Source organism: Mytilus trossulus, chromosome 10, assembly GCF_036588685.1.
Source record: "Mytilus trossulus isolate FHL-02 chromosome 10, PNRI_Mtr1.1.1.hap1, whole genome shotgun sequence".
NCBI classification, from domain to species: domain Eukaryota; kingdom Metazoa; phylum Mollusca; class Bivalvia; order Mytilida; family Mytilidae; genus Mytilus; species Mytilus trossulus.
Genome location: NC_086382.1, coordinates 69,959,701 through 69,984,736, shown reverse-complemented (window position 1 = coordinate 69,984,736; position 25,036 = coordinate 69,959,701). Strand labels below are relative to the sequence as shown.

At 30.8% G+C, this 25,036-nt stretch overlaps 1 protein-coding gene across 1 annotated transcript; it reads left to right on the top strand.

Moving 5' to 3' along the window:
- The first annotated feature begins 359 nt into the window (after positions 1-359).
- On the top strand, positions 360-20,264 carry LOC134688444 (junctional adhesion molecule A-like). The gene is made up of 11 exons (XM_063549161.1): positions 360-371; positions 4,873-4,937; positions 6,842-6,916; positions 7,756-7,866; positions 8,852-8,992; positions 10,646-10,714; positions 12,326-12,427; positions 16,104-16,406; positions 16,799-17,107; positions 17,889-18,020; positions 19,885-20,264. Exons 2-11 carry the CDS (start codon positions 4,892-4,894, stop codon positions 19,941-19,943), a joined length of 1,347 nt encoding a protein of 448 aa, XP_063405231.1. The 5' UTR covers positions 360-371; positions 4,873-4,891; the 3' UTR covers positions 19,944-20,264.
- The last annotated feature ends 4,772 nt before the right edge of the window (positions 20,265-25,036 follow it).

The following is a 25,036-nucleotide window of genomic DNA, read 5'->3' as shown; positions in this document are numbered from 1 at the left end:
ACGAAAAACGAAATATTTTATTAAAGTAATCTCAATTATGAACAAATATTTATCTTCCCTGAAACCTCGGCAATTCTAGTACAGTATAAAAATACACATGTTAGTTTGTTTAGTTAGGTTTTATGCCGTTTTAGCGCATTTTGGCTACTTCGCGATGATTTATAATAGTTTTAAATGCACAAATTTGGTTCTAACAATAGTCGGCCATGTTTTTCGCCGCTTAGCCGGTCAAATCAAACCGGCTCGAGCGGCGTAAGCCGGGCATGCGCAGTGCAAAATATTTTTACAAACAAGTGTCATGCCGGTTTGCCGACGGCTAACGGCGTAAGCCGTTTGCTTGAAACAAGTCCCACCTAAAAGATTTGTGAAAGGTTGGCGTTTATATGTTTTGCAGCTATGAGCAAATCGGGTTGCTTGGTTCTTTTAGCATGTTTTACGTAGCTTCGCTTTAAGTTTACAAAATTTGGGTCCTTTGCTTTTGATATCTGTCTAGTGTCAAGGTGTAGTGATGTCGATGGACTGGGCGTATCCTGGTCCCCGGGACTACGTTCCAAGTATTAGCCATTAGCATACCCTCTCACGAGATATATTAGTCCAAATAATAATGACGTCTGGCAAGGCTATTTTTATTTCGGAAGGTGTCCCAGAAAAAAAATATTATATATTGGTATATGTGTAACAACTAACATACTTAATATTGGATCGGAACCAGTCTAGACTGGGCGGGACACATCACACTGTCTACTGCAGTGTTGTATAGGCATAGGCATACCTGTCAACTGACCCGTATACACGTTATCGCAATTACCCTACTCTGCCAGCCGACCTGGCCGCTTGACCTTTTGACGCATACAACAATCACTTAAATTTCCATTGTGGCGTCAGATGTTTTGTTTTATGACGTCAAAATTTTACGGGAACCTGTGTGATATCCAGTAATGGTCGACAAATAGCGATAAGGTGTATTCTGCGGATGTGACCCGAGATTTTCACAATACACACTCACTATTACCATAATCGGCCGGCCGAACCGGAAGCTTGACCTTAATTTTGACGCATACAACAATCACTTTTCCATTGTGGCGTCAGATGTTTTGTTGTATGACGTCAAAATTTTACGGGAACCTGTGTGATATCCAGTAATGGCGGACAAATAGCGATAAGGTGTATTCTGAGGGATCACCGGAACCCCTGCCGGGTCATTGAAATAACCCGGGAATTCCGAAAATGACCTGATTTCACTAATATTTCTAAGCCTTGAGATTGATTTCATAAGTAATATTCCTTTGAAATACCGGCAAATTCGTAATTCTTCCATAAACAGGAAGTTCATCTAGCTTAGTACTAGCTATGTAAACTGTCAAATTAAGTGACCCATTAAGTGCATGGCTTCACTTGACAGCTTTGGTGTCAAACACACTGTTAATTAACACTAATTACCTTAGCTTAAGCTTAAGGTCGTAAATAAATTGCAATATTTCAACTATAGAGTTACTTCCCCTTATTTGTCACCATTCAAAATTATTCCTTATATTTACGTTTTATGGGTGAAAAAGATAAAATCATGAAAATATAAAATTCAAATACATATTGAAAAATAACTTTTTATTATGTTTATACCTTTATACAATTTTGTTTGTTGAAAGTTGAAAATTATTTTTTACATTTTACTTCTTTAACTGTATTACTATATTTTATCATAAACTAATTTCCTTCTAAATCAAACGGTTGAAAGTTTAAAAGCTACACAGCCAATAGTCCCAAACATTTAAAAATTACATTTGAAAAATAAATACTAGTATTTCATGATATTTCAAGCATTTATCACAATCTTTATTTTACTAGTGATTTTTAGTTTTACAAATTGTTATTGATAATTTATTACAATTAGATAAAATGAACAAACGAACAACTGAAATTAAGTATTTGTTTAATGTAAATCTGAATTCTATTTTGATACTATCGCCCAAGATGAAACAATTCAAGTAACGAAATATATTTTACATTTTCATGTATGCATTTCATGCATGTTCCTTTGCATTTGCATTTTGTGGTAAAGTTGCTAAATATTCCAAAACAATTGACCTCCCACATGATATTTACTTCCGATATCTTCAATTTCAGTGATCATAATTCAATTAATGTATTACTGATCAACATGCTAGATACAAGAGATTAACAGATTTAATTAGCGTGAATTTAAAAAAAGTTAAAATATAAAGTTTTTGTTTCAATTACAATTGAACTTTTTTTATATTGATTTGATAGTTAAGTTATGTTTATCTGCTTATGCATTTTTATCTAATAAACCTGACGATCTTTTTTAATATTAGTCAGACCGTACGCATACCTACTAAAAAGCGCCCGGGAGCGCCCGGAAAAAGTAAAGGCGCCCAGGGAGAAGAAAAAGCGCCCGGAGAAGGGAAATTAGCGCCCGAAGGAGAAAATTATAAATAAGAATAAAAATTTTTAACAATATTTTTTTCTTTAAATATAGATAAGAGTATATAGAAGAATCATGCGGAACGATATTGTCCTCGATCAAAATGTATATTTGGTATTTAAAAATAATCAGTGCCTGAGGTGTAATATTTTCGTAACTGCATGAAGAACACTTTCTTATTCAGATACTGATACAGATTTATTATATCTTTTCATCAAGCTAAAACTTCCAATGGCTATGCTTATCAGGGTTTTAATGCAAAGTTTTAAATTTACACCAAACTCCTGCTCTTTATCCCCGTGTTTTAACTATGGTACATGTATAGTACTGCTTTATTTGCTGATTTATTAAGTGTAACTCTTTTAATTTTGATTAAATTAATATTTATCTGTGACTTGAATTTAAGTTTTTTTTTTCTCACATTTTTCATGTTGATATCGTTTTTTAAAAACATGTCTTTTGACGTCTTAGACACCGATCACACTAGCATTTTTTTTTATCGATTTAATTTGAACTGATCTAAATAAAACCAGTAAGCGTTCACATTATCTTTAATCATAACGATCTCTATCGGCCTAAACTAAACCACTGCGTTCACACTACAATTAAAAAGCAATCGATCTAACCTTTTTACCCGTAAAACTGTAAACATTGTGTATAAATAGAACTGATTTATCAAATTCATGTGTTGATACACTGATACACACACTTGAAAAAAATGGATAAAGTTCTTGTTTCTCTTGAATCACAAGTTAAAATTTTGATACCTATGTTATTGCAGTTTTCTTGAATTTTGAACAAAATAACGGTAGTAACAACGTTACAACATGACACCGGATTCACTGCCGTTCCTGCAAAAAAAATCATCATAAGAAAAGAAGACATAGATTTATCAAGTCTATATATGCTACGGTGAAGACAATATGCGTTCACATAAGCCTTCAAACCGATCTAAATTGAACCGGTCTAGTTTAAATCGATAAAAATGTCCTAGTGTGAACGTGGTCTCACATTTTATACATCTACCGCATTAACTGTAATCCAGTATTGTTTGTCTCTCGAAACAGTATTCATATATTATTGTTAAAATTGAAACATTCATACTTGTTTTTGTGCTGTATTACAAATAAATGTCTATTATCTGAATTTGCAAATAACTTGTCTAAAATTTAAAAAAAAATCAATAACTGATTTCATCGACAAAAAGTTGTCTCATGCCAATAAAATATTTTTTATATATTCCCCAGGCACTTTTTCTTTTCCCCGGGGCTATTTTTTCTTCCACGGGCGCTTTTTCTTCACCAGGGCGCTCCCGGGCGCATTTTAGTAGGACCCGTCCAACCGTATGAGTATTTTGAAAAAGTACACATACAGTCCAGACCTTATGCGTACTACGGTCCAAATACTCATATGGTCTGGAACATATACATTTGTATCTGATAAATGTGACCAACTTCTTAATATTAGTCAGACGGTACGCGTACAGTCCAAATACTCATATGGTCTGGAACATGTATAAACCTATTTTAGGTCTTAGTCTAACAGTCACATGTCTAACATTTGTCTAACTTTTGGAGTAGGCTTTGAGTTAGGGGTAATAGTCTTTGGCTCAATTGGTTATTGGCAATATTGCACTGCCTCAAGATCCTGAGATTGAGGGTTTTGAATACAGCTGTTACTATCTATGGACATGGCATTCTTAGTCATTGTTAGTATCCCTTTTCGTTACATTAACACTAAGGCATCATCAAGCTTTTGCCAGTTTTGGTTTTTTTTTTCTCCAAATAATGATATGCTGTCTTGCATTTAAGCCTACCTAGGAACAATGGCCATACAAGACGACAGAATTATTTGGACTAGTTGGTCTGTGGTTGGAGAATATTTTTATAATTGGTCATCAATAACTTTGACCTCAAACATTGTCAAAAGAGGATGAAATTTGGCCAGACTCTTGCTTATGACTATTACAAGAGACCAAATGACACAGCAATTAACAACTATAATAGATTACCCTAGGGCCTTTAACAATGAGCAAAGCCCATACAGCATGGTCAGCTATAAAAGTCCCCAAAAATATACAAAACTTCAATCAAGGAAAAATATATATTTTTTTAATTACAAATTGTCAATACACATGATACAAAAAAGAAGTTTTAAACATTATCTTCTAAATAATAATCTAATACATGTATATTATCATGATTATATTGAGGAACATATATATGTGAGAGGAACTGTACATGTGCGGGGGGGAACATACATTTTTGTACAATAAATGTATTATCAAATTGAATGTGATTATAGAGAAAATATAAATATATGTATATCATATGTATATGATAAAAAAATAAAAAGGTTAGCAGACGGCATTAAGCGTAGGAGGCTTGGCACTTAACTGCAACAGTGTTAAGATTGTCTTTATTTTTTAGAAAGCTCACAGCAGTTAACATGATTGAAGTCATGGAAGAAGCTGACATCTCGTTAGCATGTATTGGTAAGATATTTTTTATGAAGATATGGCCCAATATCAACATAATCATGATAATCAATACTTTATCATTCAAAAGGCAATAAAACATTTACATATACATTGTATATAAATTAATGATAAATGATATATATAAAAATAAGAAGATGTGGCAGGATTTCCAATGATTTAGTCTACACTTGAGACCAAATAGAATGGAATTTAACCACTATAGGTCAAAGTAAGGCCTTTAACATTCAGCAAAACCCATACCATATAGTAAGCTGTAATAGGCCTTGAAATGACAAATTCAAAACAATTCAAAGGAAAAAACTAATGGCCTGAATGATTTATATATACAACAATGAAATTATGGAATTTTTTTGAATGAATGAAAAACAAATATGATATATATATAATTATACAAAAACAAACAACAACCACTGAATTATAGGGTCCTAGCTTAGGATAGGGACATTCAGAATAGAGAGGAATTGAACTTGTTAGGAGGCACCAGACCAGTCAGCCTGGTCAGAAGTTCAACTTAAGCATGTTTAGCAAGTAATCACTTGTTCAATTCACCAATATAACCAAGTCCAAGATTATTTTTTTTCTTTTTTAATTGCTTATATATTTATTTAATTTTAATGGGTACTGTAAATTCAGAAATTATTGCGAGGTTTTTATTATTGCGAATAATGTGACAGAGTTGTAAACACAATAATTAAAACTCACATTTTGTAATATATTTTTAACTAAATAAAGCATGACTTTTTCCCAAAATCGTAAAAATTAAAATAGCATTTAAGTTAAATTTATATTGACAAAATCGCAATAATGAATGCAAGCAATAATTTCTAGATTTACAGTAATTCTTTCATGCTTTGCTGAAATTTATAAGTACAAAAATGTAATTTAAGAAGAAAAAAATATTCTTTGACTTGGTGAATTGGACAAGTGATTACTTGCTAAAGTAGAACTTCTGACCAGGCTGACTGATTTGTAATTTTTTTTTTATTACAATTCATGAAATTCTCAGTCAGTCAGCAGGGTCAGGAGTAATACTTGGACAAGTAATCTTTATTTACTTCACGAAGTAAAAAAAAATATATACCCGGTACTTATATATTAAGTTGATTATAATGTTTGAATAATCTCCCCTTGATACATGTATTCTCAAAAATTCACTTGTATACATGTAAGTGAATTATTTTTATAATCCCACAAAAATTCTCAAGTTTTGAGATGTAAAAACATGCCTTTAATTAGTTTTCCCAGGTCAGCTCATAACTTTTATATCAAGCTCAATGTTTCATCTCATTAATTCATCAAAAAAAATGATTGGGCAAAGATGTCTGCAAAGGGCAGATCTAGACAACTTAGAATTCTATTAAAGCAAAGATGACTTTTTCACTCTTATGTATATAAGTAAAAAAATATGAACGTCCAAAGGACATAACTTAGCCAATTTATTTTTCAGTTTTACTTTTACAAGTAAATAAAATTTTCTTGTATTTATATAAGCATGATAAGTATGCTACAAATTTCTGTCCGGTCAAAATTCTATTTTCTTCTTAAATGTCACAACTAACTCATATGTTACAAGCAAAACAAGCAAGGTTTCAATATTCATGACTATAATAATAAAAGTATTACTGTTATACAATGTTATAATTTCAACATTTGCATTTTACCATCACAATTACAAAAAATGGGAGATATATATCCTAGTGTTAAAAGTTGGTTCCACTATTTGTATTTGTTAAGTATTAATCTGTCTTGTACATTTATAGATAACCCCCTTGTGACATAAGCTTCAGTTTATTGAAGGATGTCACAAAATGATCATGATGATAGGAGTGTCTTTATACATGATATAGATTAATGATTGTAAATTTGTTTATTTTAATCATATTAAAATCATTTTCCAGAAACGAGTAACACAGATGCATGGCCAGCAAGTGATTACAAAAATCACCTCAAACAGGAACCTCCCATAAGATTAGGTATGTTAAATAATTTATTTCGGTTAAAAATCATGACAATAGTTTAAAAATTATCTAACATGTGAAATGAACAAATAAACATATTATTTTACTGGCGGTGCTTTCTCTGAAAAGTTGGTTGCAGATTTTCAATAGTGAACAATTTGATATCCCAAACATGATATGACATGTATGACAATAAATGATATTTCTACATGCATATATCACGTATATGGAAATAAGATAGTGCATGCATCTTACTAGGTGTTATAGCACATCCATCTTTATATTGACTTCCCCTCCTTGACATTGCTGAAGAAATTATTAAATGTGTGCTGATTAATCAATAGTAGACCTATACTTATATACCACCTTGTCTGTCCATGTATCCTTCATGATTATTCGCCACTACTAAAAGCTGTGATGGATGCAAGAAAGAAAGCCATACATTCAAATTAATGGACAAAGTTGTAGTTTAAATCTGAGACTCAGCTATTCCTGTGCGTTTGTATAAAAAACTGTTGACACATGTAGCTCTTTAACTTTAAGCATTTCTTCCTTCAGATCGAAGCTGGATAGAAATGTTCGAGAATGACCTTTGACCTGTTGTTTATTTGGGAAATGTTACTGACAATAAATTGAATTTATCTATTACTTTCACTTTCTTCACAAAATTTTAATATTATGTAAACCATTCATTGTGATATCATGTCAATACCTAATTATGAAACTTCTTTCTGTAAACAATGGTACATCACATGAAACATGCTTTCAGATCAAAATAACAACAATACCATGTTGTCATCTTATATACAGTCTTTGATGTGTAAAAACTTAATTGTTTTTTGGTTTTTCTACAGGCAAAGCATCTCCAACAGCAGTTGAAGATCATGAAGATATAGATGAGTTGGCTTACTTAGATTGTCATGCTAGTGTTTCATGTACAGGGAAGACCACAACCAATAGAGAGAGTAAGCGTATAGCCCTATAATTCCTATTTTGCTCTACAGAACCAATCAGAAATTTATGTCACCCTTGATTTTCAAAATGAATTTCCAAATCTAGCCTCATGATATGCATCTGAAATGCATTTCTAGATTTGCCTTCATCAGGAATGTTAAAAAACAGAATATATTAGTTTAAAGTTAATTCTAATTTTTAAATCTGCAAATTTGGAGATTTCTTCTTCTTCTTCATTTTATAAATATAAAGAAAACTTAGTGATTTATTGTATAATACAAAATATTTAACAAAATGTTTAAACAAAGATCAAATTTTGTGTTTTTAGAATATTTTTTTTCTAATAAAAGCAAGAACCTTCTGCTGTTGTGTTTTTTTATTTTGGTTGGGTTGTTGTCTCTTTGACACATTCCCCATTTCCATTCTCAATTTTAAGAAAACAAGTTTGGTAACACCATTTTTATTTTTATTTTCTTAAAACATATTATAAAAACTATCTTCTCACAATTTATTTATTAAAAATTCTATCTCACAATTTATTTATTAAAAATTCTATCTCACAGATTTTTTTTTATGCACTCAAATGTGTTTTTTCATGAACAATCTAACCAAATTTAGGCAATTTTCAACAACCCATAGGTTGGAAAATAGCACGGTAACCTACCGGTACTTTTTATCGCTTTGACACATCACCCATTTCCATTCTCAATTTAAGGTAAACTGATTATGATGGAGAATTGTCTTATTGGCAGTTATACCACATTTACTTATTTTTATATGTACATGGTTTATGAGGCAACAATTGCTGTTGTCATGTTATTATGTCACCTGACAAATATTCTATTTTATTTTCATGAAGAGAGTTTCAAATGAAATAAAATATTGTTACTGCAATACTTGAATATTGCATATGTACAAAAATGTACTTTACATCTACTTTAAAGTGAAATATTCTTTACCCATCAACATTCTACTTAGTTTTATATTCCTTCGTAGCTTTTAGAAATGGGATCAAAGTACATCCTCCTGAAACATCTGACAAGAAGTTGTGTATGCAGTCAAATTCAAATGCCAGTACAATCATGACCGGGAAAGAACAGTTTGAGGATATTGGAGATAGCAATATACATGATAAAGGTATAATATGTATATGTATATGAGATAGCAATATAGGTATAGAAATAAAATGTTATGGATAAAAATTACATGATTCACATATAGTACTTAAGACATGTTAGAGGGCCGGTGCAATTAGGCCATGATTGCAATGACTTTAATATTGTCTATTGGTTTTCTGCATGTTAATTTTTGGCAAAATGTTTGCCATAATTTAAACTTCAAATAATTGATTTATCATGTTAATAGCCAATTAGATACATATAGATTCTTACATTGATATCAGTCGATTATCGGATTTATCCAATCGAGATAGTTAAATTATCAATTTTAAAGTCCGAGCCGCCTCAGCGAGGACTTTAAAATTTATAATTTAACTATCGAGATTGGATAAATCCGATAAATCACGAGTACCTATGTAAGAATCTGTTTCTCTAATGATTTAAAAGACATTTTCTTTTTTTTTGTTAACCGAAAAATCCCCTTCGAGTGCCTTACACATTACACGAAGTTGTCAATTTCATTAACACCTGTTATCATATGTTGATTCATCCAGTTAGCTAAAAAGGTCATGACCCTTAAAATCATCCAATGATCTTTTGAGATCACCAACAACCACTCGTTGATTAAATTTTTTTAAACAATGGGTTCGGAAAGGGATAAATTTCCATAGAATTAGAGAAATGTCTTTCCCTTTCAAATAATCATATTGTAAATCTGATTCTGTAATTATTTGATAAAAAGAACAAATGAACATAAACAGTAAAAATAATACCTACATCAGAACATGGCATTTATATATAATGTAAATAAATTTATTGCACATCTGTAATAAAGAATGATTTGATAGTTGGTCTAGAATTTTATAGTAGTGTTGAGTTTTATTGTTTAAGATTTTCAATTCTGCCTTGCAATAACTTCCTGAAAAAAAGAAAATAATGTGTGCATGTCAATGTCAGTGAGATAGCAACCTAGCAACAGAAGATACACATGAAGACATCTACAGGGCAACATGTAAAACAGCATTGTTCCGAAGACATTTGATTTCGGACGATAACTTTATTTTAGAAAAATAGGAATCTATGGGGGGTTTCAATTAAGCATAAGCATAGTGTTTTGCACTAAAGTCCAAAAAAGGGGGGGGGGGGGTCAATTTGCAACAGCTTAGTGTATTGCCCACAAGCAAAAAATTGAATATAAGTTTCATATATAACCAATTCTAAGTTCTTTGACTACATTTATTCTGTGTCAGAAACCTAATATGTGTCAAATATTTAATAAAAATCTTAATTCAGACATGTAACAAGGGATTCAATTTGACACCAACTGTTCAGGGTTGAACCTCTGCAGTAGTATCCAGCTGTGCTCAGTGAAGCAATTTATTTCATTTATAATTTTTCACTTTGTGCATTCCCAAACAATATGTGCAAATTTGAAATAGTTGTTTAATATTTTGTTTTTTTTGGCCAAAACAGGGCCTTAATGCCCCTATTCCTTTACAGAAAAAAATCATTTCAGTAATGCTTCAAACCACACCATAAGCAAACTGATGGTATATTATGTAAATATATACACTCTTGACATTGACCTCTGCTTCAAAATGCGTTTAGAATGATAAAAGTTTTCAGGAGACAAGAGATATAAATGTGCTTAAACTTGTATTTATTTTTACAGAGCATTATAGCGAAAAGAAAGATAAAGTGACCAATAGAAAAGTGTGTGAGGTTTCTAAATGCCTAAAAGGTAATGCCTGTACTAAAGTCCTTCTTTTGTGATAGAAATATACAGTGAAAAGTAGACTATATCCAGTAAAATTTAGCATGTCTTACTAACTGGCTTATGATCATGACAAGCTGTTTTACTATTTATTCTAGTTTCAAGATATCTTATAAATTATATGAGATATCTAATAAACTATAGTATATGAGATATCTTATAAACTATATGAGATATCTTATAAACTATATGAGATCTCTTAGAAACTATATAAGATATTAAGCATGTAAGATTTTTATTTAAAAATATTTATAAGATAAGATAACTTATAAAGCATAAAAAATATTTTATAAAACAATATTTATAAGATAAGATATCTCATGTAATATAAAAGTAATTGTTTAAAATAACACTAGATTGTCATTATTTAAACACATGTTTGGAATATTTGCCACTGGACCCTAATCCCCAATCTAGATTATCATCTTGTTAGTTTTGACACCTCTACACACTAGACTAAACCAAGTCTTCAAGAAAGAAAGCATACAGAGGAATTAGAACATACTATGTAATTTATGTGCAATTCAAGTGATGTAAAATTGCAGAAGGTGAAACATGGATTATGATCTGGCAGCAGTGGTGGCGTTAACTATTTTTAAAAAGCTTTATATTTCAAAATGATGAAGACCTTGATGATTCATACCTTGTATGCAGATGCCTTATTGTACAAAGTTTCAGTCTGTGATATTCCTGTTGTCATTTACATCTTTAAGTTTATATTTTCTTGTTAATTTCTCACTTACTATGACTAATAGTGTAACAATATTTTGTACATATGTTCATTGTAGGGTCTATATATGTACCTGTGATCAATGTTTAGTGCGTTGTCTTAATCACAGATACTATAAGCAATAGGTCAATTATATAGGTGTATGAAATGACTTCAACTTCTACACCTGCTACATGTCTCCATGACTGGTGTCATCTGACCTTGAGGTTATTTTCATGGTTCATTGGTCTATGTTATTTTTCTTGGATTTGGCTTATTTGTTAAATACGGTACCATATCAACATATCAACTATATTTGGTCTTGAAGAGGTTGAGTATACCAAATTTATGCATGTATGTGATCCTTAGAGGATTCATAAGACCTCAACTTCATTTTCATGGTTCATTATTCATGTAAGTCAATGTTAAATTTTCATTGTCATATTTTTTCTCATAAAGTTTATGCAATAGGTCAAATTTATTTACTGTATGGAATTATTTCAAGGTACACATGTCTGTCTGGCATGGTCTAGTTGACCTAGACCTCATTTTCATGGTTTATTGGTCAATATCAGTTTTTTAATAAAGTGTCTTGGTTACCATAAACAAAAGGTTAACTATTTATTTGGTGTATAGTAAGATTGTGAGTCAAGGTGAACATGTCTGGCTGGGTTTATCTGACCTTGACCCTGATCTTGACCTCAGTAACATTCATCATTGCTAATGTTAATTTTACTTGAAAGTAAAACCTCCATATTACACAATTTAGATTTAATTGAAACGTAATATGTAAAGCAGGTAAGACATTTCAGCTTGTGCACTTTTGTCTTTATTGTCTCACTGAACTGCTACGTTTGGGTATATTTCAGGCATTTCATTACGACATGTGCTGATATTTGTATTTACAATTATTGCTGCATGTTGCTTAAACTCTGATGCTACAGTCAGAAGAACTAAAAGATCTAATAAAGGTTTGTATACTAATAACTTGTATTTTAGTTATAAAGTTGCTCTTTGAAATATTATCATGTCTCTAAACATGCTAAATAAGTGAAAAAAAAGTGTGTAATATTATGTGCATCTAAATATCTAGAATTTGTAGGGTTTATCATTGTAAGACCTCTGAATGAATTATTCTATGTTATTTATAGAATGGTAATGACTTAAAGTGATTTATTTTACAATAGGGAAAATCTTCAGCTGTTTTACCAAAAAAGCATATATGCCATGTCAATTTTTAATGAACTGTATAAATGATGTATAAATTGACAAACTGAGAAATGTCATAGGCCTTACTATTTTCCCGATGTTTTCTCATCTGGCCCAAAAGGCATTGAAAGTTATTGCCAACACTTGCATTGCCATCCATGGTTGTCATCCAATATTGTTGTAAACCTTTGAAACATTTAAGCAAACTTCTTCTGTGAAATTCTTTTATTTTTGGAGGCATATGAAATTTTGTGAATATTTTATTTCATGGTTTTGCCAATATCTGTATACAAAGCAAATAGAAGATTTGTTATTTATTGAACATCAGAACTTGTTCACCTGTTCCCACAAAACCCACAAAAATTGGTATGTAACAAATAATAATGAAAAGACAGTTTCTGACCAATTTTTTTTGGGTAAAAATAACAGGTGAGTGATAGAGTCTTAATGGGGTCTTTTGTTTTATCTATAAAGCTGGGTTTTTTTTTTTGCATCACTTGTACATTGCTAGTTTATTTTTTAGTGTGTGCCTAATTTGTTTTTATACGCCCGTCAAAATTTTGTATACGCCCGTCAAAATTTTGACGGGACGTATTATGGTATACAAATGCCCATTGTCCGTCGGTCAGTCCGTCCGTCCGTCTGTCCGGCGTAAACATGTCGCACCGTAACTTGAGAACGACTCATCCAAATTTCATGAAACTTAACATAGTTGTTTCTTATGATGGTCAAATGATCTGTATACTTTTTGGTGAAAATAAGATTAAAACTTTTTGAGTTACGGCACTTTGTAACTAAAACAGGGGTGTGTTTTTTTCACATGTCGCACCGTATCTCAAAAACGATTCTTGATTATGGCTTAAAACTTTAAACACTTCTTAGTTATATTAATCTAAATATCTGTATACTTTTTGGTGATGATTCAAAATTTTATTTTTGAGTTATTGAGTATTTTGTAAAAAAGGGGGAGGGTTTTTTTACATGTCGCACCATATCTCAAAAACGATTTATGATTATTGCTTAAAACTTTACACATGTCTTTGTTATATTAATCTAAAGATCTGTATACATTTTGGTGATGATTCAAAATTTCATTTTTGAGTTATTGAGTATTTTGTAAAAAAAGGGGGAGTTTTTTTTTACATTTTGTGCCGTATCTCAAAAACAATTTATGATTATTGCTTAAAACTTTACACACTTCTTTGTTATATTAATCTAAAGATCTGTATACTTTTTGGTGATGATTTAAAACTTCATTTTGGAGTTATTGAGTATTTTGTTAAACAGGGGAGGTTTTTTTTACATGTTGCGCCGTATCTCAAAATAATTTATGATTATTGCTTAAAACTTTACACACTTCTTTGTTATATTAATCTAAAGATCTGTATACTTTTTGGTTTTGATTCAAAATTTTATTTTAGTGATGTTTAGTTTTTTGTAAAAAAAAAAACAGGGTAGGGGGTTTCACATGTCCCGCCGTGTCTCAAAAACAATATATGGTTATTGCTTAACACTTTCTCAGAAACTATTTATGATTATTGCATAAAACTTCCACACAAGACGTCGGGCGTATCATGCGCTCATGGCGCAGCTGTTTATTGTAGTTTTGTTTTCCCGCATTTTTTGAAAAACATGCATGAATAAGCTTAATCCTTAGATAGCATGATGAATTTAATGCATGTTTGTACATGTCCAAATTTTGAGTTCAAATAGGATAAAAATGTGTTTAATACATTTATTCGACTTTCTTAAAAATTTCAAAATCAAACCCTTATGGGCCCCTTTATAGATTGCTGTTGGGTGTGAGCCAAGGCTCTGTGTTTAAGTTCTTTGATCTATAATTTTACTTTTATGAGTGTGACTTGGATGGAGAGTTGTCTTATTGGCACTCATTCAAGGTGTTTCTGTATTTATTGTTGAAAGGAACTTTTTATTGTGCTACAATTGTTTTACTGTGAACATACAAGGACCATATGTAGCGTTCTCTAAAAGGGGGAAAACATACATTTGGTATCATATTACCTTCTGCATTACTTTATATTACATTTGATGGAAAACTTTTTTGATTAAAATGTATTGATGTTTAGAGCAAACAGTTGAATTTCAGGTGAGCGTTATCAATGTTTTGTTTGAGCAAGCTATTCTAGTTCTTTTTTCTCTAATTTTATAGCAAATTGTGTAAGTTTATCTAAATCTGGCAATTGGAGATGGCCCTTTGCATGGTGTAGGCATCATCACCATGATATGAATTTGTGATAAATCAGGGGCTAAATGTAAAGTTTGCTAGCTTTTAGGAGAGTTTGTAAATTATAATTTATTTTTAGCAAAGCAAAAGGAATATTTATTTTATTAGATCATTTTAGACACTAGAAGTTGTTGTTATTAGTAAACATGACTGTTTCTGTACATGTTCCCTCACAAGTGAAAATCAATCAAGTGTCCTCCTATAGCAGATATATAACTTCAAGTTTAATGTTTAGTTTTCTTTTTTATCTCACATAAGTTAGTTTTCATGTATAATATATACAAAATATGATAAATTTCATGTGTTGCTTCAAAAATTGCCCTCTCACACACATTTTCTGTCTATGTGTACCATTGCCTTTGCAGTTTCTGTGGGAACACCTTAGATGTATTGTACATGTATTACACAAAATCTAGTACTACAAATGTATAATCATAATAATATACTGCATGTTTTTTTGCCTTTGTATGAATAGAATGTCTCATCATTGTATGCATATGTGTTTTTTCCTGAGTTTATTAATTTCTGTTGCTTTTTGCTCTTGTAACAGGCTGCGTTGGATAGAAAATTACCTTATGCAAGTGTACATTTGGCATGTATAAGACTACAATGTATTTGATTTTGGAATGTTCAGATACAAAATGAAAGATGAATTGTGGTCTGTTTTCAAGAGTTATTATAACAACTTAATTTTCAAACAGTCACAGACTTTCCGTAGAGATTTTTTGATATTTATTTGCATTATATACTGTAAATTCAGAAATTATTGCGAGGTTTTTATAAATTTTTAATATTTATTTGCATTTATATATAAGGTTATTTTCTATATGACACATCTCACATGTATGTTGAACAGTTGTGTATTTAATTAGTTTGAAACCATAACCATGATAACCAAACACTATACAGATTATATTCCCTTTACAATATAGTTCCTTTTGCATTTTTGTTTTTGTAAACACAATCCAATTTAAGAATTTCTAACTCTGCTCTACCTTATTATTCAACGCCCAGTTTGCACATGTTCCTGTGCTTTCTAAAAAAAACACTTTAATTTTATTGATTTGGAATATCACAATTATCAAAATCAAACAAATTTGTCCAGTGAAAGGGGAGGGGACAGCCCTGATGTCACCTATGCAATAAAAAAAATCATGTGGGAAATAAGTGTATTATTTATTTGGTATTTGTAGTTAAATGGAAAGCTTCTCTGCCGCTTGAGTTTGGGAAGACAGTTAGGCTATCATGTTGTACAAATTACAAGAAATACCTGGGTAAAACCTGGAAATTCACTGGTGGACCTGACAATGAAGTTTTGGCTTTCGGCAATACTTCGTCAAATATTTCTAAATATGGCATTCAGAGGCAGAAAAATGGTTTTGCCTTACTGATATATAATTTAACTCAAAGTGACACAAACCACCTGTATACCTGCTCATTTGGTCATTATAATTCATTGAGCAAACCATTGGTTGCCAATGATGACAATACATTAGGTAGGTACATTTAATCATGGTAAATTGTAATTCTAAAATCATTGTCATTGTTTTGAATTTCAAATGAAAGATTCAGTTTTTAAGAAACTTGTGTTTTAGTTTCATAACTTATTGTTTTGAGGTTGCTACCCTAACTTAAAAGACACAAAAATAAGATCATCTGAATGCCTATAATGAACCCTATGTAATGATACTGTTTTAAATTATTTGTTCAATTATCTCTTTAATTTGTGATTATCACATCAATTTTATACGCCTCATCAGATCCTCTGGTTAGAATTTGAGAATATGAACAACCGAAAAGACTTTAAATTTGTTTTGAGTTACCTTTCCTGTATACAGTATACTGATACTTGTAAAATATATTCACCTCTATGATTTCTGCTTTTTAGCTCCACCAAACGTAACTATTTCTCAGTCTTCATACGATGTTAACATTGGAAGCTCTGTGACTTTGTTGAGTAACATAACCTCAGACCTGGTATTCTATGATGTTTACTGGACAAAAAAGACTGGACATGATAATGTAACTTCAGAAGTTATTAACTCCAGTTTAATAATGAAATACAGTGGTGGAAATTACAACACATCATCTCTGACCATTTTGATAACAGACGAAAATGACACAGGAGTCTACACATGTAATGCTAGAAATGAATATGGGACTGGGACAAGTTCTTACATAACACTAACAGTCATTGGTAGGTTTACATGATTGACATTTCAATCATAGATTATAAACAAAAACCTATTACACATTTTTGTTTAATCTTAAAATTATTTCATTGTATTCAAATACTTAAACAGTATTGTATAAAGTTAATTTTGAAGTGGTTTATAGTAATTATTAAGTCTTTTAGTTTTCTAAAAGTTTTGTAACTTACAACATTATTATGAGTATGGAGGGAGTATGGAGGTCATTCAAAATTGTTAAATGTCCATAAGAAGACCATCAATGCTCAATCCAGCCTTCAAGTAAATTGAATTCATCTGTAGTTGTGGTATGTCAAATCTTATTGTTTTTTATTATTTGGAGAGATTGTGTTTATAGCAAATGGTTGATATGTTTTTGTTTATTTATCCAATACTTTTATTGACTCAGAAAAATTTATAGCTTGATTTATATTATGATAGTCTGTTGATACAGTTGCCCTAGACCTCTCTTTCTAATAAGCCCTGTTCCTAGGATATCAAAGAGGACTTTAGGTTGCACTCTGTTTGTCTGTCAGTCAGTCAGTCAGTCCAGCAAATTTTTGTATGCCCCATTTATGAGCATTGTGTTTTTCTGTCTGTTTGTCCCGCTTCAGGTTCAAGTTTTTTGTTCAAGTTAAAGTCAAATCAACTTGAAACTTAGTGCACATGTTCCTCATGATATGATCTTTCTAATTTTAATTCCAAATTAAAGTGTTCACACCAATTCCTGGTTCCACCGAACATAGAAATTCATATTGCAAGTTTGTGTTTGTTCATTTTCTTTTTCAGACCTCAATGTTGTTGGAAACACCAAAGCTGGGCTAGCAGTAGGTGTAACATGTGTAGGGTTGTCAGCAATTATAGTATTGATTATTTATATATATAAAAGTGGAAAATGCCCAAATTTGAGGAATAAAAAGAGTAAGGATTTTTATCTATTATATGTACAAGTTAAAAAAAAAAAATTAGGCTTGTTAAAAATGAAGTTCATATTTTATATATAGGTAAACAAGTTAATTCAGATGCAGAGACTTATATATTTATGAAAAAACAATACTAAGTGATTAAAAGTGTCTTTTTACTTAGTGTCTAGAACTTTCAATAATCTTTAGGGACTTGTCATCAGATCCCATTGATACAATTTAGAATGTCTACAAAATCATGATTTTCAGGTGTTTAAATTTAATTTGTTCAAGGCCATCTGACAAGGTTCATTTGTAATTGGTTCATTTTCATTGATAATTGGTCAACTACAAGTTTTTGGTAATGTTTATTCCATCTGCTTGTGTTTTTGTTTATCATCTTTGATACTATAACATATGAATAACAATCACGATAATTTGAAATCATTAAAAATATAGACATAATCACATTGCTGAAATTGTCCATCAACTTCTTATATAGGAGTTATTTATTGCCAACCTTAAAATTATTTTTAGCCATTTTTGGCAAGATTAACATTAGTTAAAGAAAACTGCAAAAGATAAAATCAACAGATACTGTAAACCAACTTATTTTGGTGAGCGATTTACTTTTGCAACTTTGGCAAGTAGAAAAATAACTCGAAAATTAATTGTTGTGAATGTATAAATCTTGGATCCTTACCAAACTACATCAAGTATATTAGAAAATAGCGAAATTAAATAGCTGTGAAGTTGACTAGAAAGAAGAAAAACGAGAAATAAAGTATCCACGAAAACAAGTTGGTTTACAGTAAGTTATCATAGCTGAACATGCTAATTGTGTCAGACAGCTCCTTATAGAAGTTATTGCCGTAAAATGAAAGTGGCCGAACATGTCTTGATATTTAAATGTATGTAGTATTTGATGATGATATAAAATATATATGATTATATGAAGGTTGAGACTGGACAGGAATGCAACCACTTCCATTTTAGTAAAAAAATGTATGTAAAGTTACATTTTCAATGGTTTTGTTGCATATTTGATAGAATTTTCATTTTTAAACTTGAAATAAGGCATCTTTAAGGACCAAATCAGTTCAAATCTTTTACAAAAACCAATTAAATAAACCAAAGAAGACCCTTAAGTGTTTGAAAATTGATAAAAAAAATCTTTCATTAGATGTTCTTTTAAATTTTAGGCCAAAATAAGTATTTACCGGACCTTCTTTTCAGGCAATCTATGAAACAGATTTCTCATTGTAACAGATTATAAACTGTTTGCCATTGTTAACACAGGGTTTAAACCTAGGTTAGAGAAATATGCTCTTGTATCCTCTGAACTGGTTTTAATGTGCTGTTGGGTTCCTGTCTCATTAACATTTTATTTAAACTAGTGCTCTGTCATTAATTAAATACATTTCAGAGGATATAAATTGAGAGTACAGGATCTTTATTTTTATTTAAATGTACTATTGGCGTATCGCTGTCCAAATTTCCAATTCTTTATCCTGGTTTACCATACTGGTATAACCCACCTAATATATTCAACGTTGATTTGATTTGTACAAGTTTTCAATTTATATCAAAAAGTTCCTTTTGGACGTTAACAAACAACAATTAATTAATTACATATGACTGTAAAAGGAAATTAAATGTACATTTATTATACTCGGGTATACTTTGCACATGTACACCATTTTTGTATATCAGTAACCAGATAGAAGTTCAGAAATATGCAGAATGCACTATGAGGTGTTTATATGAAAGTAAGAATATATTAAATGAATATTTTAGTTTTGTTTATATTTATTAAAACTAGATAAGAAACTTAAAGTTCTGTTAATAAATTATCTTATTTATTTTTAATTTCATTATTTCAGATGAGGGAAACCATGATCAATCTGGTATTCGAATGTTAGAAAATAATGAGAACCCTTAAGTAATAAGATGTTTTGATCAGTGCTGTGATATATCCAGTGTCTAAAGTAGCTTTTATACAAAGATATAACATATTGAATGTAACTATTATTTCTAATTCAACACAACAGAGACCTTCAACAGTTCTTTAATTGGATAGCCATATCAATTTCTCAATTATCGTCAATTTGTTTAAATGTTTTCTTATTTTTTTTTATGACTTTAATTAAGTATGAAAATTCTAATGCATATAGGGAATTGAGTGAAGAATGGCAGTATTTCCTTTACTGACTAGGTTAAAGCACTTCAGATTTTTTTAAGAATACAATCAGGCATTATGTGTTTGTTTCCCATTGTTCATATTGTCTGTTTCTTATGCAGGGTTAAGTTTTGGTTAAAGTAATTTACAATAAAGTTATGCTTACATAATTTTGAAATGTACAAATGTAGTACAATTTGTAAATTTTCTGCTAATTGATAGTTTTGATTTGGATTGAATGGTTTATCTAACAGAAAATTGAAACACGCAAATTCTCAGAGTAAAATTTTTTGTTTAGGTAGTTAACTAGGAAGTTGTGGTCACTTTAACTTAAAACTTAGGTCACTTGATATTTATGATGTGAACTTTTAAAATGGTATTCAAAACAACATTTATAAATATGATATTACTGGCTGGGCATTGTAAGTGAACTAAACATGGTCAAATTCTTGTTAAGTTGTATATATTCTGTTAATTTTTTTTCTAGTTTGCACATTTTTATTTGAAATTATTGTTATCCTTTAGGTATTTCTTTAATTAAAGGTGAATTGTTTGCATAATTTATATCTTGTCAAGAAGAATATCATCAATTTGGAAATGTAAATACAGAGCTATACAAAGTATCTTAATATCTATATTTTATAAGATTGCTGGAATAAGCCAAAAAAACAGCATTAACGCACATTTGTTAAATGATTAAAGAAACTTGTTTGATTGATTTGTGTATCATATTATTTGTTAACTTATTGTGTTATGTTTTCTGTTTTGTCTCATTTGTATTAATATCTATTGTTCTGTTTATATATTTACTTGTATATTAAAATGAAAATGAATCAGAAGATATTTGTAATATATTATTTATTTTACTTGTGTTTGTTAATCTATATATCATGTATATAGCTAGAAAATATGTTATTTCAAAATACCAGGGATTTCTAATGTAGAAAATGGTGGATAAAACCTGGTTTTATAGCTATCCAAACCTCTTACCTGTATGACAGTCACAAACAATTCCATTATAGTGACAATGATGTGTGAACAAAACAAACAGACACACTAATCGGTAAACATGTAAAAAAAATAATACAGATACAGCAGTCAACATTGAGTAATAATCTTTATCACTATTAAAACAAACGTAATATGCAACAAGGAAACATAAAAAAACATATAGACAAAGGAGATGATCTAAAATGAAAGATAATACAAAATGATATACCATAGCACAATAACTCAATGATGTATAAATACATATCCTACAATGCATGTCACCAACAATTGACTCAACAGTAAAAGAAATATGGATAAAGAAAAATAAAGAAGACTTTAACACATTAATAAGATGACAAACAACATCAGTACCCATAATCTATTTAAGACCATGGTATATTATTTGTGAGGTTGATACAGAATATTTATCAACACGGTCTTGTTATATTGGATCAAATTGCTTATAAAAAAGTTGATAGGTTCCTAGGTATACCCTGGTTCTTCAACTTACTTCTCATACACTGGTGATGTTTTACTAGTCCAAGCTCTATATTCATGATATTACCGAAAACAAATTTGAAAATATATAGCCCATATGCAGATAAAGTTCTAAGGTGGAAGAATTTGATAATTTCAAAATTGAAATTGTCTCGTTGGTCAGAAGTTCTGGTACTGAGTTGGCGGTGTCTTGTCAAATTTAAGGTATTCGTAAAAAAAAAAAGGGAATTTGAAGACATGTTTATTTTTATTGTTTTTTTAATTTCTAGTTCTGAGGGATATATTATTGGAACCCAATCAGAAAAATTTGGAATGTTAATGGAAAGAACATCATCAATATATCTGAATGCAAAATAAGGGAATCTTATCTTTCTGTTTTTTGACAAATGTCTGATGGACCTTCGACTCGTGTGAAAGAAACGGTCGGCAACGAGAGTTGCATATTTCGTTCCCATAGGAATGCAGAATTTGTTGACAAACTAAAGCTAAGCGAATTTTATATAATAATGAAACCACGTTTTACTTGATCATCCTATACATGTAACCAAAGATTTAATTTCAAAAAGTCAAAACAGTTTGATCAGAAAAGAACCTATAAAATGCCACACTGTAACATATAAGTATTGACAGAATAAAGGTTCCAAAATGTTCAACAATGTGTAGCCATTCGTATTTGGTTATTTCTTAACAAAAAACAAATTCAGTATTAGCTCAGAAAAAGACAATATTCCAAGATAAAAGTGTTAAATTGATAACCTATTTTATTCATCAGTATGCTTACATTAATTGTATCTATATTATCTAGCTCTAAAACAACATCACCTTCAAATTGTGATGTGATATCTTGCTTGAAATACGATATCTATAGGTCCAACCAAACTCCAAAAGCAAATGTTTGTATCTGAAAGAATTTAGTAAAGGTTTTAAGAAATATCCCAGATGTCATTATGTGAAAGAGGTGCGATGTATACATGTCGTTTATTCATTCTTTGTCTATTCTATGCTTGCAAGATTTTACTGAATACCACTTATATGAACTAATATGTCTAAGTGATAACTACTATGACTTATTCCTAATTAAATCCGGAATCAGGAATTAATAATTGGGACAACGTAGTTGCTTATCTAGGTAATTTCCAGTTGGAATATATCTTTCACAATTCAATAATATTGCGTCTATTTACAATGTAAAAGTGTATATGCTATATTTTGACATTTGTTTTTTTTTCTCTTCGTTGTTTTTATTGTTGTCTTTTTATATTGCAACTATTTGTTTAGCTCACCTGGCCTAACAGGCCAAGTGAGCTTTTCTCATCACTTGGCGTCCGGTGTCCGTCGTCCTTAACTTTTAAAAAAATCTTCTCCTCCGAAACTACGGGGCCAAATTTAACCATACTTGGCCTCAATAATTATTGGGTATCTAGTTTAAAAATGTGTCTGGTGACCCGGCCAACCAACCAAGATGGCCGCCATGGCTTATAAGAACATAGGGGTAAAATGTAGATTTTGGCTTATAACTCTGAAACCGAGGCATTTAAAACAAATCTGACAAGGGGTTAACTTGTGTATCAAGTCAAGATCTAGCTTCCCTGAATATTCAGCCAAATTGAACAATAGGTTGTTGGGTTGCTGTCCCTGAATTGGCAATTTTAAGGAAATTTTGCAGTTTTTGGTTAATATCTTGAATATTATTATAGATAGAGATAAACTGTAAGCAGCAATAATGATCAGCAAAGTAAGATCTACAAATATGTACCCCTTAAGGAGTTATTGCCCTGTATAGTAATTTTTTACCAATTTTTCGTAAAATTTTGTGATCTTTTACAAAAATCTTCTCATCTGAAACTACTGGGCCAAATTTAACAAAACTTGGCCACAATCATCATTGGGGTATCTAGTTTAAAAAAATGTGTGGCGTTATCCGACCAACCAACCAATATGGCCACCAGGCTAAAAATAGAACATAGGGGTATAATGTAGATGTTGGCTTATAACTCTAAAACCGAACCATTTAGAGCAAATCTGTCAAGGGGTTAAATTGTTTATCAAGTCTAGATCTAGATACCCTGTTATGTTCAGACAAATTGAACAATAAGTTGTTGGATTGCTGTCCCTGAATTGGAAATTTTAAGGAAATTTGCAGTTTTTGGTTAATTTCTTTAAAATTATTATAGATAAAGATAAACTGTAAACAGCAATAATGATCAGCAAAGTAAGATCTACAAATAAGTCATGATCGAATTGGTCAATTGACCCCTTCAGGAGTTATTGTCCTTGAATAGTCATTTGTTACCAATATTTCGTTAATTTTTGTTATCTTTTACAAAAATCTTCTCTGAAACTACAAGGCCAAATTTAACAATACTTGGACACAATCATCATTGGGGTATATAGTTTAAAAGATGTGTGGCATGACTCGGCCAACCAACCAAGATGACCACCATGGCTAAAATAGAACATTATTTATAGGGGGTAAAATGTAGATTTTGGCTTATAACTCTGAAACCGAAGCATTTAGAGCAAATCTGACATGGGAATAAATTGTTATAAAGTCAAGATCTAGCTGCCCTGAAATTGTCAGACTAATTGGACAATCGGTTGTTGGGTTGCTGTCCCTGCATTGGTGATTTTGAAGGAAATTTTGCCGTTTTTTGGTTATTATCTTGAATATTATTGTAGATAGAGAAACAGCAATAATGATCAGCAAAGTAAGAGCTACAGATAAGTCAACATGAAAAAATGGTCAGTCGACCCCTTAAAGAGTTACAGTCCTTTACAGTAAATTTTTAATAATTTTCATAAATTTTGTTAAGTTTTGTTTTTAACAAAATATTTTCCTTTGTAACTAATGGACCAAGTTCATTTAAGATGAATATAATTGTAAGTAGCAAGAATGTTCAGTAAAGTAAATTCTACAAACACATCACCAAAACACAATTTTGTCATTAATCCATCTGTGTCTTTTGTTGAATATGCGCATAGACCAAGGTGAGCGACACAGGCTCTTAAGAACTTCAAGTTTTGATTGCCCAGTTGATAACACCGAAGTACTATACACTCATCATGGATACCAGGATTGACATTATATTTGCGCCAGACACGCACGCGTTTCGTCTACAAAAAGTCACATCAGTGACGCTCCTATCAAAAAATGATGAAGGCCAAATGAAGATAGAAGTTGAAGGGCATTTATTTTTGTACCAAAAATTCCTATAAGGGTTACCAAATACAGCTAAAGTAATCTTTACTTTAAGTAGAAAAGCTTCAGTATTTCAAAAAATCTATGTATACAGTTGATTTATAAGTGACCATGTCAATAATAATTCATCTTCTGACTACTGGGCTGATGAGACCATCGGGAAATTAAA